This window comes from Engystomops pustulosus, chromosome 5 (assembly GCF_040894005.1).
Source record: "Engystomops pustulosus chromosome 5, aEngPut4.maternal, whole genome shotgun sequence".
NCBI lineage: Eukaryota > Metazoa > Chordata > Amphibia > Anura > Leptodactylidae > Engystomops > Engystomops pustulosus.
Window position 1 is genome coordinate 159,988,104 of NC_092415.1, and position 19,389 is coordinate 160,007,492.

At 40.1% G+C, this 19,389-nt stretch overlaps 1 protein-coding gene across 15 annotated transcripts in view; it reads left to right on the top strand.

Annotated features, from left to right (window-relative positions):
- Window positions 1-19,389, top strand: part of SLC4A7 (solute carrier family 4 member 7) — a 92,849-nt gene that overhangs the window by 64,620 nt on the left and 8,840 nt on the right. For all 15 annotated transcript variants that reach the window (XM_072153590.1, XM_072153591.1, XM_072153585.1 and 12 more), the window contains 15 exons: window positions 658-745; window positions 1,994-2,140; window positions 2,668-2,771; window positions 5,142-5,316; window positions 7,667-7,800; window positions 9,240-9,485; window positions 12,620-12,725; window positions 13,497-13,658; window positions 13,846-13,959; window positions 14,056-14,217; window positions 16,005-16,256; window positions 16,422-16,490; window positions 16,780-16,953; window positions 17,041-17,172; window positions 18,487-18,587. In XM_072153590.1, coding sequence (XP_072009691.1) covers window positions 658-745; window positions 1,994-2,140; window positions 2,668-2,771; window positions 5,142-5,316; window positions 7,667-7,800; window positions 9,240-9,485; window positions 12,620-12,725; window positions 13,497-13,658; window positions 13,846-13,959; window positions 14,056-14,217; window positions 16,005-16,256; window positions 16,422-16,490; window positions 16,780-16,953; window positions 17,041-17,172; window positions 18,487-18,587 — 2,166 coding nt within the window. The remainder of the gene's footprint in view (window positions 1-657; window positions 746-1,993; window positions 2,141-2,667; window positions 2,772-5,141; window positions 5,317-7,666; window positions 7,801-9,239; window positions 9,486-12,619; window positions 12,726-13,496; window positions 13,659-13,845; window positions 13,960-14,055; window positions 14,218-16,004; window positions 16,257-16,421; window positions 16,491-16,779; window positions 16,954-17,040; window positions 17,173-18,486; window positions 18,588-19,389) is intronic.

The following is a 19,389-nucleotide window of genomic DNA, read 5'->3' on the forward strand; positions in this document are numbered from 1 at the left end:
TTCTCATCTGGGCATTGACATTTAATTCATCTGGCGTATGTATACATTTGGATGTTTAAAAAAAAAAAAAAAGTTGTAACCAAGGAGAACTATCTTGTTTCTAATGGCTACGTTTATGAAAATAATCTTCACACTGGTGATTCTTTTTAATAACATCCAATTGAAGAAATGTGTGTTTATAGTAGGTGAATTGAAGTAATTGTGAATACTCATTTTAATTTGCCTTCTTACTGTAATTTTATATCTTTTTGCAGTGTACATTTAAAAAAAAAGTGTCTCGCTCTGAGCCTTCGCCTTAATAATAAACTGACACTTGCTATTCTGTAAAGTTAGAGGTTGTCCGGGATCAGGGTTTCTTTGTATATGAGCCCAGGAGAGGAATGAAAATGACCAGCTGTAGTTGCCTGTGTCTGGTTCAGCACTTCGCCTCCTGTCCCCTCTGGGCATGACATCCACAGCTACTGACATATGTGTGTATATATAAACATTGATGGTGGAAGGAGCTGTGCTGAACTACAGAAAGGGGAGTGCCACTGTTATAATTCCCTATAGGGCCCATCTACAAAAACCAAGAACTTTATGAACTATCTTCAAATATCCGTCTTGGGGTAAGTCCAGATTAACTAACTTTTTTTTTTTTTCTTTTTTTCCTACCAGGTTCTTGTTTGTATTATTGGGTCCAACTGGAAAGGCTGCTCAATACCATGAAATAGGAAGGTCTATTGCAACATTAATGACAGATGAAGTAAGTGATTTTTATTTAATTTATTTTTCAAGTTCCAAAACTGAACAAAGTTTTAAAGAGAAACCAAATGTCAAAATAAAGTTTCCCCATCTGCTCCATTATAGAATTCCACGTATAAGCCTTTTGCTGCAGCCTCGGTCTTGAATAAAGAATAGGTAGTCTTCTGCTGTCAATGGGGACCTGTGTGTCACTCAGAGGTGTCAGACTTTCATTTATAAGGAATCTGCATGGAATGTACCATTAAAAAAAAAAACTTAAAATAGCCTAAAATATTAAGCACAGTGGTTCAGTGGTTAGCACTACAGCCTTGCAGCGCAGAGGTCCTGGTTCAAGTACCATCCAGGTCAACATTTGCAAAGAGATTGTATGTTCTTCCTCCCACACACAGAACATAGAACATTAATTAGATTGTGAGCCCCATTGGGGAGAGGGAATAATTTGCCAAGCTCTGTGCAGCGCTGTGTAATCTGTGTGCACTATATAAATAAAGGAATTCTCATTATAATAAATAATACATACTCGCCTGTCCATTACCCAAGAATTCCAAGACTGCTTCATATTCAGTTCTCCATTTACTTGCATTACTAAATGTGACTGCTGCAGCCAGTTGGTAAAACTTGGCTCCCATTATCAATAAGCTACAATGCCAGTAATACTACACAATATGCATGTAAACAGAGACCATGCTGGAGTCTGAGGAATGGACAGTACATTTATTTTAAGCTTTTTGTAGGGGTTTAAAAGGAAATCAAACCTCAAAATCAAGCATGCTACAGCAGGTGCACTTACTCATTGACTTAGTCATGGTGTCTGGATCAATATTCTTATATTTGTTATCCATGGCCTCCTTCCTTTACAATCAACTTTTAAAATGATGCTAATGATCCAGAAAGGCTATGGGGTAGGTTACCAGAGCCCCTCCGTTGTGAAGCTGTTATTGTCTTACCCACCACCTTGCTACTCCCCCCCCTCCACCTTCTCCCCATGCCTGCTGTATTGCCACACAGTGTAACAGCCAGTGAAGTTACAGCACAAACGGGCTCTGGTAAGACACTTCACAGCCCTTCTACTAGTGTTTATCATGCCGGATTTTGATGGTAGATTTCCTTTTAGGCCTTGAGTAATTTCTAAAAGCAGCGTCAGGCATGATTCATGAACTTTTAAGTGTGGTCCTTATGTCTGTGGGGTCTTCTCTTTAAAGGGTTTGGACTACTCTTATGTCTCATCAATTGTTTACTTTCATTACAGATATTTCATGATGTAGCCTACAAGGCAAAAGATAGAAATGATCTTCTTGCAGGAATAGATGAATTTTTAGACCAAGTAACCGTCCTACCTCCAGGAGAGTGGGATCCTTCCATACGTATTGAGCCACCAAAAAGCGTTCCTTCCCAGGTAAGAGCCCTCCATGGTCTCCCTGTTATGAGTTACATTTAAAGTTTAAGTCCTTCTTGATCTTTTGGTTCTTGCATGTTTAATATTTTTGCCAAATTAATAGTGCACATTGATCTTGGTCTGATGTGCCTTTTTTGGTTGTATTTGAGTGATTTTGGGGTATTTGCGTAACTGCCTTTTTCCAGCAGTTCGCTGTGTAGCAGTGATCCTGGGTTGTGCCTAATTTCTCTTTGTATTTCTCCTGCTTCCAGATGTTTGTGCCTCATTTAGCATTGATTTGTGCCTATATGGGCACAAATAATTGAGCAATAACACACCAGTCCCAACCATGCTTAGGAACGGCAATGGTATGATTTGCGAAACAAACTTGCGCCTTTTCTAAATTTGCTAAAAAAAAACCCTGCATTTGACAAAGAGCCAAAACGACAAAGACAAATGAGGTGCAAAAAGCTTGGAGAAGGGGAAAATAAGAGAAATAACCCTCTATTCTGTAAGCCGCAGTAAAATATTTCTCTGTACTCCAACAGGAAAAACGCAAGATCCCTACTATACCAAATGGTTCCACCCCAACAGGTGAGACGATAAAGGAGGAGCAGCATCATGCTGGCCCCGAGCTTCAGAGAACTGGAAGGTGTGTATCTGTAACCCGCTTCTTTCTATTACTTTCATGTATGTTTTATAGCGTGAGGAGTTAATACTTTTAGAGGATTTAGATTGCACTGCTTATAAGCGTTGTGAATAGGGGTTTGCAATCTGAATATCTTCATTTTGACAATGTAAGGCAAATATATAAAAAGGAAATTGTGAAACTATTCTAACAAAATGCAAATTCACCCACCAATGTACAATGCATGCTTGTTGTTAAGTGGACACTGTCCATGTTGTTGTATAAAATAAACCTATATAAATATGTTTATGTTAAGGTTTTCCCTTTTTTCTCAGCAATTATGGCCTCAGAATGTGTCACGAGTTAAGCCCCATGTAGTTTTATCTTAAAAATAGAAGCTAAAGCCACAGGGGCAGATCTAGTCATCTTATAACAACAGAATTCTAGTAATTTGCATTACAAAATGTCTGCGCCACATTTAGGTTTAGACATTTTGAGCACTTCTATGACTGGTACAACTAAAGGTGCGTTTTTTTGCACCATAAAGTATGTGTGGGAAAAATAATGCAGACCAGACATAATATTGGCCCAGTTTTCTGGTGTAAAATAAGCCAACTATTGGAGGTGCAAATACAACTAGACAGTCTTTGGGTGCATTCACACATTGTGTTTGCATTGCGTTTACAAACACAATGCATATGTCCGGGGACAGGGCTCTGCCTAAACGCTTTTGCGGTTTTGATGGATCAGACTGAGTCCTGCCCCAGGCATTTGAATTGCTTTTGGAAATGCTCTGCAATGCCATGAGTGAATGCGCCGATATGCTACACCATATCACCAGGCACTGTGATGCATCATAAGACTGTCCAGTCACTCTACACTGTCTTACCTTAGACATTTTTTATAAATCTGCCCCATTTGGTTATTGCCCATTTAATTAAAAAAAATCTGTTTTGATACAGAGGTCCCTGTGTTTTATGTAGCACTGAAAAAGTGATGAAAAATTTTAGAGTATACCCAGTGCCAATAAAACACCTTAAACACACTGAAGTATGCAAGTATTCATGTGCAGGTAGCCGAAGACTGAGGAAAGGGAAGGCAGGACACACCACACACATGTCACATATTCCTCTATGAGAACATGAAGATCAGATGTTGAATTCCGTAACAAATCTATTTTTACTTCTGATACCATTAGTGCATGGCGCCTGTAGGCCTCTCTAGACACATTCTGAGTATATTCTGGTGGCTTTTGCTGCTCTAATATGTCTTTGCTATGTTGTACAGATAGGGAATGGTATGTAGAGCCAAATATGACCATTGGTTTTTGTTGCATTTTGTTAATAGCTTCCATGATGCTCCTTTGCAACTATTATATACTGTATGATTTTCTTGCATAATGTTGCCATATTGTGTATATTTTCCTTTTTGCAGTCAGTATAGTAAATTGTGGGAATACAGTGGCCTTTGCCCAATTTAAATATAGTGACATCCCAAAAATAATAAACTAATGGTTATCCGTTGAGAAAGAGAGAAAAAAAGCAAGTAAGGCTTATGGAGCTGTGTACCCATATTAAATATTACATTGGCAACCCTAAGACTGTGGTCACGTTTCGCTAGCGTTGTGTCCCTAACAAAGCTAGGGTGAGTTACCAGTACCTCGGGTCTTGCATTTAAACAATACAAGACACCGGTTGTTGATGAGCGATCACATTTGTTTCACTGGAAATGCATATGCATTCGCGTCAAGCCCAGTGCGCTGTGTGTTTGTTGCGGTGCGTTGGGAAACTCCATGCTAGTGAAACGTTTGACTGCAGCCTCATAGGAGAACTGACCTCATAGATATGGTTGAAGCTGATTAAAGGTGCTGTCAAACTGTGCGTTCTTGGACCGTTTTAAACGGACTGAATACGCATGCGTTATTGTATGTTAGCCATGTGTTTGGTTTTTCTTCATTTCTGGAAGTGTAAGCAACTATGAAACGGATTAAAACCGGCCAAACGCATGGCTAACATAGAAAAACGCATGCATTTTCAGTGCCTTTAAAAACTGTCCAAGAAGGCGCGGTGTGAGAGCACCCTACAAGGGTTACAATAACTGGAGACTTCATTCAGGTGATAGTCACTTCTCGGAGCTCACTAGGCATTGAATATAGCTCTGTATTTTGCTGGTTACATTTTGCGCTTTATGGCTTTCAATTAAAATGTAACTTCAGAGACTGAGTATCTCCTGAACAGGGGTTGTACAAGATATTGTACCCCTTCATAGGGTGTAGTTAATATCTTTCATGTGGGTAGACATCTCCTTTACTACAAAGGAAATCAGAACCATAACTAAGCAAGTAGTTAGACTCCTGCAGTGTACAGTTTGACAAGTTTCATCTCACCTATTTAGGCTTTTTGGTGGTTTGATGCTTGACATCAAAAGGAAAGCTCCTTTTTTCTTGAGTGACTTCAAGGATGCATTAAGCCTGCAGTGCCTGGCCTCCGTTCTTTTCCTATACTGTGCCTGTATGTCTCCTGTAATCACTTTTGGAGGTCTTCTGGGAGAAGCCACACATAACAGAATAGTGAGTACAAAAAGAAAGATTGGTAGTGCCCAGGTTTTTATTAGACCTTCTCAGGAAGGTGTCCTTGTGCATTTGTCTCACATGTTCATGCTTGATCCAAAGAGTCTACCCCACAGTATTTGACCTACCCCCTGCTCACAGCCCTGATACAGTTTGGGGGAGACCAAGTGAACAGAAGATGCAAGGTATAAGGTAAAAACAGTGTTATCCCTGACGGCAGAGAGTCCATAAACAAGAAATGGGGCCACAGCGATCTGCAGAGAGTACTACACCAGGCAAAGTTTTTATTGATATCTTCATGTACAACCAGGTCTTGTTTGTTCTTTGGATTATGTAATCTCTCTTTTGGGTGTTTCTTTTCCTAATAAGCTAACTTGTGCAGGTATTTTTCCCCTCAACACAGTTTTTTTTTTTTTTTGTTTTAGGTGATGGGTTATCTACATACAGTGAACCTAGCGATATTACAGGGTCACATGGCCATAATGTTATAAATGTTATGTTTCCCATCCCTGTGATATTTGTGGTCTAAGTGCTAAAATATCTCCATAGTTGGGCTTCTATATTGTTACCTTGTTATGGCCATGTGAAAACCAAGCAGCATTTTCCCCACACAAAAAAAAGTGTAGATAGTGTGCAGATTCGGTTCCTTTATATTTTTGTGGTTGTCTAGGCAGTGTTTCCTGTCCAGCGTACAGGGAGAGATGAGACTTCATGCTGGGTGGGTGCAGCCTCCTAGGGCTGCTGTACACAGGCCCTGTATTATTATTAGGACCTGTGTACCATACCCATGTGTAATCTGAAGGTTGCCTTGGCTTGTGACTCCGCATTGTGTCCCAAGGGGGGAAAGACCTTGTCTAGACAACCCCTTTAATGGAAACCTACCACATGCTCGCATGATGAAATCATGCGAGCAGACCACCCTATAGGCTACTTAATGCTGATGCCGACACATATTTTTTTTTTTTTTTAGCTAAACTAAAGTTCGCCGAGGCCTAACTAAACTATTTTCTTACATAAGTAAATGAGCCCTCTGGTGCGACCCGACATCATCTTCGAGCTGGCGATGGCTTCCGATGTTTTATTATTCCCACCTCCTTCATATTACCCATCCTCCTTCAGGTTGCGAGAGCCGTGACGTCACCAAGCTTTCTGCACTTATCGCCGGCCGGCTGTGCAAGGCTTGGTGTCTGCACATGCGCGATAAGTGCTGAGAGCTTGGTGACATCATGGCTCTCGGCACCTGAAGGAGGGGGGAATAATTAAACATCGGAAGCCATTGCCAGCCTGAAGATGAAGCTTCCTATTCAGTCGCACGCACGGTTGCGTGCATGGTGCACAGAACGCGTACCACCGTGCATATATACCTTCGTATATAAAGATTACTAAAGAGTTTGAGCTGGTGCACGGCATTTGCTGCTTAGAAGCCCTATTGGAAGTGGTAGGTTTCCTTTAATTACTGGAACTGTTCTTTTTTTTTTTTTTTTAGGCCTCAAAGTTCTTTCTTTTTAAATATCAAATATATCTATCACTACAGTAAAAAAAAAAAACGAAAGGCACATCAAATATTGCTGTATAAATCTAGGACTATTTTTGTGAAGTCTGACAGCTTGATGACGTTGCCTATGAGAATTGTATCAGTAGATTCTGTATAATGTAAAATGTAAAATTCTGTCTCTTGCATCACTATAAACTGTGATGGGCTGAACACTTTATTACCAAATCACTTGTCCAAATCCTTAAAAATGTAGATTTTTATATACAATGATAGAAAAGTGTGGTTATGTATCCTCAATATTTTTATAGTGACAGCTTATTACATTAATATTTAATGGCATTCTTGAAAAACAAACTCTTCACTAGCAATAATTTCTATTCCGGCAACTATGTAAATTGTATGGGTCATCGGTTGTAAGGGATAGAGACACAGAGGTTAAGCCATGTATTGTAATACAGTTTTATTATTCCTTGTGAGACAAAAATTGGTCTGGAACTCAGTGTGTTCTGTATTTTATGTACTGTATGTTTTTGTGTTGTTTTTTTTTTTCTTTTTGTCCAGATCAGTTTTAACAAACTGTGTTAATTGTTCTCATAAGTAGTATCACATTACCTTCTAAATCATGCAACTTGATTTTCAGATCAATTGTGATTTTTATTTTTGTGGGTTTTTTTTGTGTCTTGCAAATGAAAAATGTAGCTTTTCTTTTCAGGGTTAAAAATATGTACCATGTTTTTTTGTATGTGTGTGTTTTTGTTTTGACTTTTTTTTTAATTTTTTTTTTTTTTTAACGTTTTATGTGTTTGCCTGGCTTTCACTGTAAACGCCACATAAATTCTTTTTTGTTTCTCTCAGAGTGCAATAGAGTCTCTATTTGGAGCATCACTAACGGGCATTGCCTATTCTCTCTTTGCTGGACAACCTCTCACGATATTGGGAAGTACCGGGCCTGTGTTGGTGTTTGAAAAAATACTGTATAAATTTTGCAGGTGTGTATGAGTCAGCCTTCTCTGACATGTTCCCCACAAACCAGTTTCACTACCTTTTTGTTTTTGTAGTGGAGGATTACCGTTGAATACAGGTTTTGTGGAAAGGCTTGAGTTGCTTACCGAAGTGCGTCATGCATTCCCATCATTTTAAGACAGTGACTCAGTTTGTACATGCCGTTCATGTGTACAATGAAGAATGTAATGAAATGCATAAATCTGGCTCACTTGGGCTCTTTGTCTAGTATAAGCTTATAATTTCCTTTTAGCAAGTTTCGTTTACAGCAATATTATGTGATGCTGTAGTTTACGTAACCCCATTCACTACTCTTACAAACCCCAGAATCTCTCCAGGTGTCTACAAGTGTTTAAGGGGTTCAACCAACTTTTTAAAATGTTACCCTTTCCATAGGATATCTATCTAACCAATGAGGGTCCAGCAATCTGGAGAACAGGGGTCCAGTTCTGCCTATTGGTTGTAGTGATAGGATGAGCATTCACCCTTCCTCTTCATTTAGTAGTATGGGAATGTCATACATTGCTGAGCATAGCGGCACTCCCATAGTGAATGGGGGTGATAGATAGCCAGGCGTTCCTGACACTCGCATGCTATTGAATGGAACGACATGACACATGCTCGACCTGGCAGTCCACTCATTGGTGATAATGGATTTCGGAGTGGGTCATTTTCATGTGATCAGTAGGTCACCCAGCATTGAGACCCTCACCAGTCTATCCTGATGATACACCACATTAGTTAAAGGAGTAGACTTGTACATCAATTTCATAGTGCAAATTGGACCAAAAAAAGACATTTTTGTAGAGTGGATTTTGGCAGACACTAACAGCTGGGTTTGTCCTGTAAGAAGCCTCCATCTCATAAAATACAAATGAATGGAGTTATATTCATCTGAAACTATCACTATAATGTATACACTGCTGATCCAGTTGCTGCATTTTGGACGCCCATCTATCTGATTATGAAGACCAATCCTAAGTATAGGACATTAATACAGGCGGTCCCCTACTTAAGAACACCTGACTTACAGACGCCCTCTAGTTACAAAGGGACCTCTTTAATTTACTGTACTTTAGTCCCTGGCTACAGAAATCAGCTGTAACAGTTATCACAGGTGTCTGTAATTAATCTTTATTGTTAATCCTGGTTTTTATGACAACCCAACACTTTTAAAATCTAATTGTCACAGAGACCAAAAACCTTTTAGGTGGGGGTAATAAAATATACAGTTCTGACTTGCATACAAATTTAACTTAAGAACAAACCTACAGAACCTGTCTGTATGTAACCCAGAACTTGTACATAACCCTGGGACTGACTGTATCTAGTCTTAGGCGGTTAATAAGCCTCATATAAGCACTAGTTAATGTTGTGTTTTTTTTTTTTTAAAAACTTCCATTTTTCTCTCTTCTGCTCTTTACAGTGAGTATGACCTTTCCTACCTGTCTCTGCGCACAAGTATAGGTCTATGGACGGCCTTCTTGTGTCTCTTGCTGGTGGCCACAGATGCAAGTAGTCTGGTCTGCTACATCACACGGTTTACAGAAGAAGCGTTTGCTGCTCTCATTTGTATTATATTTATTTATGAAGCTTTGGAGAAACTGTATCATTTGGGAGAAAAATATACCTTTAATAATCACAACGATATTGATTTGCTGACACAGTACTCGTAAGTATTTTCGGTCTACAGATCTGTGCTCATTCCACAAGTTTTTCTCATTTCATTCTTTGTGTGAAGTATTTAACACATTCTTGTGTCTTGAATGAACTCTGTGTAGATTTAATATATGTCCCGTAAAAACAAAACCCACCCGTCTGCAGGATTTCCTCTTGCAGTAGATTTGTCAGATATATAGGTTTTCCTTTGGTCCTGTGGCCTGGTAGCATTGTTTACTCTCCAGCTTATGGACATTTACAGGATGGGCACCAGGTTGTTTATCATTTATCATAACTAGTGCAGTCTGTACTATGTGCAGTTTGTCTGTGTAGTGTGTAGAGGGCACCAGATTAATCAAAACTGATGCACGGCCTTCATGCTGCAGAATTGGTAATAAATCTGAGCCGAGACACAAAATTGGGGCACCCCTGAGGAAGTCGCCGAATAGGTGACGATATACGCGTGGGGTCTGCTTATCTCCCTCTCTCTCTGACTATGCCTGCTCGCCTCCCGCATATGGCTTTATGGATTCCGCTCGGATATTGTATATGTTAGGCTTGTGGGCAACACTGCAATAGGGCTCTTTTTGCACAGGTCACTTTTTGCCTCATTCATCGTGTTTTTCGCTTTGGAGCCATATCTTGTTATTTATGGTTTATGAATTATTGTATCACTACTATTCAGGCAGATTGAGACAGGGAGTCCAGGGCATATTTCTGCCCTAGGTGGCACTGTATACCCCTTTGGATGTACTTTAAGTGTTTTTATTCTATTGATGTCCTGTGGTTATGGTTTGTCTGACTTTTGATCTATAAATAAACTTGATATTATATGTGGAGTCCTGTGTACGCATCCAACAGTTTTTTTTCTTTGTTTTGGGATGCATGAATGTTTCATTATTATTTCACATTAGTAGTGCCTGTCTTTACTTTTGTTTTTTAAATAACACATTTTCTAACTCATTGTTATTAACAAAAATACAGCATTTCACAGATATAATTCTAACACTATTTTGGTCGCCTCTGGTTCCGACTGTGAACCTTCTGATTTAGGGTGATTGTTCTTCTGTCTGACGCTGCACTTAGCTGCTCTCTGCACTCCAGCCTCCACACTGACATTCCAGGACGAGCTCACACAGAGACGTCCTCCTGGCATGCGGAGAATAAAGCTACAAGCAGATAAGGTCTTTATCCAGGAGAGGTGGAGGGAGGCACAGCAGATCTGACATCCAACTGTCTGAGTGTGTGTGAAGCTGAGATGTAGCAGTGCCGAGAATGTTATATTCATCTCATGGATCTCATCCCTGATCTGTCTAAGCTCTCTTTCTATGTGTCAGATACTAGTACAATGTTCAGAAGCCAAATGAAAGTGTGTATAAACTCCCTCAGTCGCACACAGCCATTGTCTCTCAACTCCCTCATTCCCCCCTCCCTCAGTAATTCTCCAACGAGTCACTCACAGACTTTTTTTTCAAAGCGCATGTTTTGGCAAATAATTGTAAAGCACAGGTTTAAAATTTCCACTCCATGCATATCAGGAGATGGCTGTGCAAAATGTCATGATTGTAAATGCAACAGTGTTGATTCCTTTAGCAGACTTTGTGTGTAGTCATTAACACAGATTTCCTGGATAAGCTGACCTATTCTTAGGATAGGTCTTCAGTGTAAGATCTGTGTGATCTGACACCCAGCACCCAGTCAACTAGCTGATTGATTGTGACATAGCTCTATATATGCTCATTGATTGGGTCACAGCGCTGTAATAGCAGACGCGTATTATACATTCTGATTGACTGGGCTGCAGCACTCCAGTAGCAGACACTGCACTATATGTTGTCATGGCATTGTCTTTCTGCTACAGATCATGTTGAGATACAGCAGCAAAGTGGTGGTTATTGAAATCTACCATTCCAAATTTGTCATGTCTACCCCAACCTCTGCAATAACGGAGTAAATAGGTGGGTAAGATTGTATGTGCTATCCACACAGTCTTAAGGCAGCGAGGTAATTTGCAGATATTGTTTTATTTGTACATAGGAGGACGACACGTTTCTGGGGTGGAGCACCCCCTTTAATCTGGCTGTAAAATACACTCTCTAATGGTTATTGTTTAATAAAATTTAAAAACATTATATATATATATATATTAGATTCTACATACTGGGGGTCATTTACTAAGGGCCTGATTCACGTTTACCCGACGTGTTACCCAAATATTTCCGATTTGCGCCGATTTCCCCTGAATTGCCCCGGGATTTTGGCGCACGCGATCGGATTGTGGTGCATCGGTGCTGGCATGCTCGCGACAGAAATCGGGGGGCGTGGCCGAACGGAAACCCGGCAGATTCGGAAAAGACGCTGCATTTAAAACAAAAAATCTGTCGCGGAGCTTGCACTTACCTTCACTCAGCCCGAGCCGATGAACTCCAGCGCGTTCCAATGCTTTTCAGCGCAGCAGCGCCACCTGGTGGATGGCGGAGGAACTGCCTTAATAAATCCCGGCCGGACCCGAATCCAGCGCAGAGAACGCGCCGCTGGATCGCGAATGGACCGGGTAAGTAAATCTGCCCCACTATGTGTGTGTCTCAAGATACATAAATATGTACAAACTGATAAAATAAGTGATGTCAGTAAAATTTAGTAGTGGTTAAAAAAAATGTTATATCATTGTGTATATAGTCATATTAGAATATAGGTATTGACTTTTAAGTTGAACAATCAAAAGTCAACAGAGGCTCCTACAATACAGGAAGGAGTATAGAAAATATATCTCTTCCTTAGGGGAATACTGATGAGGCGCTGCACAGTGCTATACACTGTAACCCAGACCGCTGTGCAGCTATATGAAATATAAAGGGATGGTAAGGAGATGAGTTTAGGTAAATGTGAGAGGGGAGAAGGATTAACTATCGGATATGCATAAAAACTTACTTGTTGTGGTCTCTAGCGCCATTACTCTCGCCAAAAGGGGAAACTGTCGTGCCCTAATGACATGACCTAGTTGGCCAGTATTGTCATACTTTTATTGTGTGTGTGTATAGGGATGTCCTCTATGCCATTGTCACTTCAGTGTTTTTTGTGGTGATCTATAATATTATCTGTATATTATTATCTGTATTTGATTTCTGAATGTTGTGTGCTATACAGGTGTGTCTGTACAGAGCCGGCTGAGCCCAGCAATAAAACCTTGTCCTTGTGGAAGGAAAGTAATATCACGATCAGTGAAGTATCCTGGAGTAATCTCACGGTGTCTGTAAGTGTCCTGCCAAGTGTGTTGTATTGTCAGTACTTTTCTGATAATGCTACCTGACCAGCCCATGGTTTATTAGGGTCATATCGATTTGCCCTTATCCTCTTAAATTTACCTGAAACCATTCCTAAATCCTGGTACATTGATTCTCTACCGATTTTTAATGTTGATGTTGATCTTTGAATCAAAGAAGGATTTTCCAGGTTTATTAGAGTAAATATTAAAGGAGCTTTCCCTCAAATGACTTGTATCCCCTTTTCCTAAGATACAGCATAAATGTCCCTGGGAGTCGAATTACTGCTCATTCCCATGGACTCGGATCATCTGCAGGAAGTCTTGACCACAGCTTAATACACTTCTTTGGGACTGCCAAAAATAACCACTACAGAAGTGCCTTAGAAGTGAATGGAGTGCAGGCCAGGCGTGCACACACACCTGTTCCTTTCAAATGCTTGTTCCTACTCTCCTTATTCTGACACGTAGCCTATATGCTGTATATTGGCATAACAAGTTGTGCAACTTTCCAGTTTGCTGGATCACTGCTTGCTGTCATGTTAACATTGTGAAGTTGGAAACTCCACATGTTAATACGCAGCTGATGTATACTGGTGGAGATTCTGTAATATCATGACAATAAGTTGGGAAGAAAGTTGCAAAACTTTTTTTTTTTTCTGCCATGATGAACATTTATGACATAAAACAAGAGGTCCCTTTTTAAAGTATTTTGGATAGTTTACATTCTTTTTAATGCATTTTGACTTTTATCCCTTCTAGGAGTGCATTTCGCATCACGGTTCATTTGACGGTCCAGCTTGTGGTCATCATGGTCCATATATACCAGATGTTTTCTTCTGGTGTATTATCTTATTTTTCACAACCTTCTTCCTTTCATCCTTCCTGAAGCAATTCAAGACTAAAAATTATTTTCCAACCAAGGTACTAAAATATGTTTTTGTGTTTATTATTTAATAACCTGTATTTAGCGTGGTCAGCTATTTCTCAAAGGCTCATCTTCTGTGGCTCTGTACTTGCATGCACAATATCAAACAAACCTATAGCAGTAGTAGAGTAGCTGTGCACTATGAGCTTACAATCTAACTTGAATGAAACTTGTTTCCTCAAGGTACGTTCTACCATCAGTGATTTTGCGGTTTTTCTGACAATAGTCATAATGGTCCTCATTGACTATCTTGTGGGAGTTCCTTCACCAAAGCTTCATGTTCCTGAAAAGTTTGAGGTAAATAAACCAGGTTTTACAAGAGAAAAGACATATATTTTTGGTTGTTTTTCACTTTTCTGCTTTCACTAAACATTCTGATTGTTTCCCCTTTAGCCCACTCTAAAAGATAGAGGATGGATTATAAGTCCTTTAGGGAGAAATCCTTGGTGGACTTTACTTGCTGCTGCCATCCCAGCCTTGTTATGCACTATCCTTATCTTCATGGATCAGCAGATCACTGCTGTGATTATTAATCGGAAGGAACATAAGCTAAAGGTAATAATGTTTTTTTTTTTTCACAGATTCGCTTTAAAATCTTTCTTTAAATAGTTTGTGAAATTCTCTATTACTTTCATATGCTTAGTGTAGATTATCCGTATCAGAGGCGGGAGCATCCAATACCCCCACTCATCAGCTGCGGTGGTCTCCAGTGCTGGGTTTATTGGTACACACTCTAATGGCCATGCCAGGGAATTGCAGGGCATTACCCATTTATAGGGAACCTGTCTGACATAATGACCTATTAGTATGTTGTGAAGCAGCTTAACACCTTCCTGATCCGCTGGAGACATCATCCAGAAAATGAGCCCTAAAGTGAGATATAAATTGGTTGTATAAAGTCAAGGAGGTGGAGAGTTTAGTTCTGCAGTCGAGGTCTATCCGCCTCAGAACTCCCCCTCTGTTGTGATTGACTTCAGGAGAACCTATTAGTATGTCCCTGCAGGTAGGGCCAATGTTTACAGTGAAGGGGGCATTCAGAGACTAGGAGAGTTTGTCGCTTAACGGGAACCTGCCATTCAAATTAAGCCACCCAAAATAAATACTTTGTTAAAAACTACAATTAAAAAGCATTGCTCTTATCCCTCATTTTCTTTGCTGGAATGTTAAAATATCAGTTTGTATACTTAGTGTCTTCGGACTCGCCTCAGGTGAGTTGCATGCGAGTCCTTCATACATGGTTCTTCCTGATCTTGATTGACAGGTCTCACTGCTACCACCATGCTGCCAGTATGGAACTAGTACTTTAAGATCGACTGCCTTGATCGAACTACAGACTTATACAGATCCCTTACGTGTCCCTTGCATACTTTTGTAAGGCAGTAGAGAATTCCTGAGGAGCAGGTGAGGGAGACTGGGGCTTTGGCTCTGCTACATCATTCACCACTCTCTCAGGAAGGTGGGGGTGAAAGAGACACTGGGGGAGATTTCTCATCAAGTTTCTGAGGTAAAACTGTTCTAGTTGCCCATGGAAACCAATTAGAGCTCAGCTTTAATTTTATAAACAGCTGTGGGGAAATGAAAGCTGAGCTCTAATTGGTTGCCATGGGGCAGTTCTGCTCTAAGAGACTTATGATAAATCTCCCCCACTGGCTATATGAAGAGAAATCATCCTTGCTCCTCACCACACCCTCAGTAATTCTCTTCAGCCCGGAAAGCAGTATTCATTTGTAAGGAGGTGGGCTAGCTTGACTGTATACTGCAGCTCCATGTCCCTATTTTAAGAAGAATGCTGGCTCCTATTCCATGGATAAAAGCATCAGTGGAACATGTATAAAAGTTACTGTGTGCGGAGGTTGCTGGTGACAGGTTCACAGTAAAACATCCTTGACTTTTTACAACCAATTTCTTTTTCCCTTCAAAGTTGGCTCTCTGAATGATATGACCATTCAGGGTAATGAAGAAACATAAGGATAATGTTGACCACCTACATGCTGGTGGTGGTAAATTAGGACATTCCCATTAAATGAAGGGCCCTCACTGATTCAGAGTGTAAACCTGTAAGTGGGGCTGCACTACAGTTCTTACCACAGAACTTTTGGCTGCTGCTGACAAAAATACTAAACCAGCCTCTGAGACCCCTAAAGAGAGGATATTGTAGTAATGTCACTAGCCTGTGTAAGCAAATATGCAACAGTAGTAAGTAGCAAGTTAATGGTGACTTTAGTATTACATTATATTATATTACAGTCCTTTTATGGTAATGTGTTTGGTTAATATATAACAATTTGCAAGTCTCCTGAGTAACGTGACTGCTGTTTTCTGTGATTTGTTTGGCTCTCCAGAAAGGGTGTGGTTATCATCTTGACCTGTTCATGGTTGCCATCATGCTGGGAATTTGTTCAATCATGGGCTTACCATGGTTTGTAGCTGCAACTGTTCTATCCATCAGCCATGTTAACAGCTTGAAAGTGGAATCGGAGTGTTCTGCTCCAGGAGAGCAGCCAAAATTCCTGGGAATCAGAGAGCAGCGAGTAACGGGCCTTCTGATCTTTGTTTTGATGGGACTCTCTGTCTTCATGACCTCTGTATTGAAGGTAAGATGAGGAGCACAATTCTTGATGACTTGACAAATGGATTTTAATGAGGATATTTTGGGTCCCTTCCATGTGTGGTGATTGTTTCAGTTTCTCAGAGATATATATATAATATAATAATTGTTCATGTATTCAGCTTATGCAATGGTGTCTGTGTTTTTACAGTTTATTCCAATGCCGGTTCTCTATGGAGTGTTCCTATATATGGGTGTTTCATCATTGAAGGGAATTCAGGTATTCACCATTTTCGTAATCATGTCATTGAATATTTTGATGAAAATGTCTTTGTAAATGATGCCTCTAAAAACATTTAATATTTTTAGACAAAATGACATTTATTCCAATCACCATTCTTTATGAAAGTCCCAAGTCCGTGCACAAAAGTGCATAGCTAGTTCTTCAAGTCTCGGACTCGGAGTCATGTTTGAGAACATATTAGTGAATGGGTCCATTCCATTCTCTACACTATGAACTCTCTTGTTTTGTTGTACACTGAACCAATCTTTTAACGTACACCTTGCAGTTCTTTGATCGTATCAAGCTGTTTGGAATGCCTGCCAAACATCAGCCGGACCTGATCTATCTCCGCTATGTTCCTCTCTGGAAAGTCCACGTGTTCACTGTCATACAGCTCACCTGCCTAGTGCTGTTATGGGTCATCAAAGCTTCTGCGGCAGCCGTTGTGTTCCCCATGATGGTAAACATTGTTTTCAATAATTACTGTAATCGTTTTACTAAAGAATATTTGGAACCTTCCCCCATCATCCCCCATTTTGTGTTGCAGGTTCTTGCCCTGGTATTTATCCGCAAACTCTTAGATTTCTGTTTTACCAAACGTGAATTGAGCTGGCTGGATGATCTGATGCCTGAGAGTAAGAAAAAGAAAGAAGATGATAAAAAGAAAAAAGAAAAGGAGGTATGTATATGGAGAGGGAAACGACCTGCATGATAGAAATGAGGCTTTATTTCTCTAGGATATCCTGCTTTATAGTCAGCTGCCTATACAGTATGCAGTATGCCCTGGCCATGGTCATTTTGTTAATTTTGTAAAGGAGTGATTCGGCTTTGACCTTCCTTTCCCTCTCTTCTTTACTAAACGAGAAGATTGGAGATGATGACCGAGAGGTATGTAAAGTGTGTGAGGTTTGCAGTCATTTACTGCTGCCAATGAAGGGATCAATTCACTTTCAATAAAGTTACTTTTTATGTAAAGATATATATTTTTTTAATTTTTGCTGTGGAAAATGTGCTTAGGATATGCATCTATGGTTGTATGCATTTCTTCTATTTGTAAAAGGAAAACCTTAGCTCTTTTGTTATAATAAGGAAGGCTTATTTACAAAAAAATAACATTTTTAGCAGAAATGCTGTTTCTCACTTTTTTTTAACAATAATTACAACTTCCTGTATCGGTGCAGGGGATGAGCACCACTCACCCACGCCCCTCTCCATAGAAATACACAGCACACGGCGCAGTATTCCGGCGAAAGATAGGACATGTCCGATCTTTCTGCAGGCTATGGAGCAGTACCATACCGCTCCCATACGGCGCCATGAGGCCATAGAAGTGTATGGGGGACATGTATACGCTGTGTATATATACGTCGGCCGTATAAACGTCCCCCATAGCTTAATGTAGCTTAATACCCGAGAGTTTCTCAGGAGCAGGGTTATCCAGTGTGCCCCCAGGCCTCCCTGTATCCATCTACACCCCCTCTTGATCTTTTATGTTTTGATAAATGCTCCATTATTGGCAAAAATTTTGTCATTTCTGTTTTGAATTTTACATAACATTTGCTAAAAAAAACTTTTGTCATGCCATTTTGAATAGCATTTACGCACAGAATCCATCACAGCACTTGGCCATGTTTTCAGTACTGCTGCGATGATCAGAATCTATTCAAACATCCTTCCTCTATCTAAGTATCTTTATGGAGGAAAGGTTTTCTCAAACAGTATTTCGGGTATGGGGATAATTTTGTGATTCATGAAAATGTGATGTTTTTGTATGTTTTCATTCTATAACCAATGTCCTTATGTCCCTGGTGTTTATATACAGTTTGTTTCAGGCATGTTCTGTACTTTATTTAGAACATGACCTAATGAGGCATATTGGACAATCCAAAGCATTGTACTTCATAGGTTTATGTTTTGTTGCTGGTTCTAGATAAATCCTAACATAATTGATGCTGTGGTAAGTTTTATGTTTCGTTTTCTTTATTATTTGTAGGAAGCTGAAAGAATGCTCCAGGCAGATGACAGTGATAATGTGCCGCTCGCCTATGAGGGCACAAATCTTCTCCAGATTCCTGTAAAGAGCTTGAAGTACAGGTATGGAGTATTCACACACAGCGTTTTAAAATGTATGTTTTGTAACACAGTTCAAAGGCTATGACGAGGGGCATGACCCGATTCCAGATGCTTTTCAACTGAAACTCGCTTGGGATCCATGTGGTGCATGTTGCTGCTCGGAAATGTTTCACTGGAAGAGTATATGGGATCTGGCCCAGCACATCCGCGCAACCTTTCAATTGTGTTTCAAAACACATGATTTTTTTGAGGATTTTTTTTTTTCAGTCCATTCAGAGCACCTACCGGCGACTATTGTAATTTCTTTGATGAACATGCAGTTTAGTTATTGAGCTTTGTGTTTAGGTTGGACAGTTTCTGGATGGCTTCCTGATGTTATGAATGTTGTGTGCAGCATGCTGCAAGCATGTTACAGCTTAAGGGGAAAGTGTCACCTGAAAATTACCTGTTTTTTTTTTCAGCTGAGCTTTAATGTTTAATAAACAAATTGATTTATCCTCCGATTTCCATTCTGGACACTGCACCTACAGAGCACAGCAGTCGCGTCATTTACATCACAGATGGGTAGGATTACAACAGAGGGGCTTTTTTTTGCCACGAGGGCCTGTGCCTTAGGTGTCCAGTTACAGAGGGGGTCGTCCTCAGGAGTAGCAATGCTTTTTTCAATGTATGGAATATAGTATAATAGGGGTGGATGACTGGGGGTTATAGTATACAGTGGTGGAGCAATGGGAGTTGTTGTATACAGGAGCATTGGTGATAGAGGAGTAGGGCTTATATACTGTGTATGGGTGGGAACACAGCTCTTGGTGGTCTTTTAGGA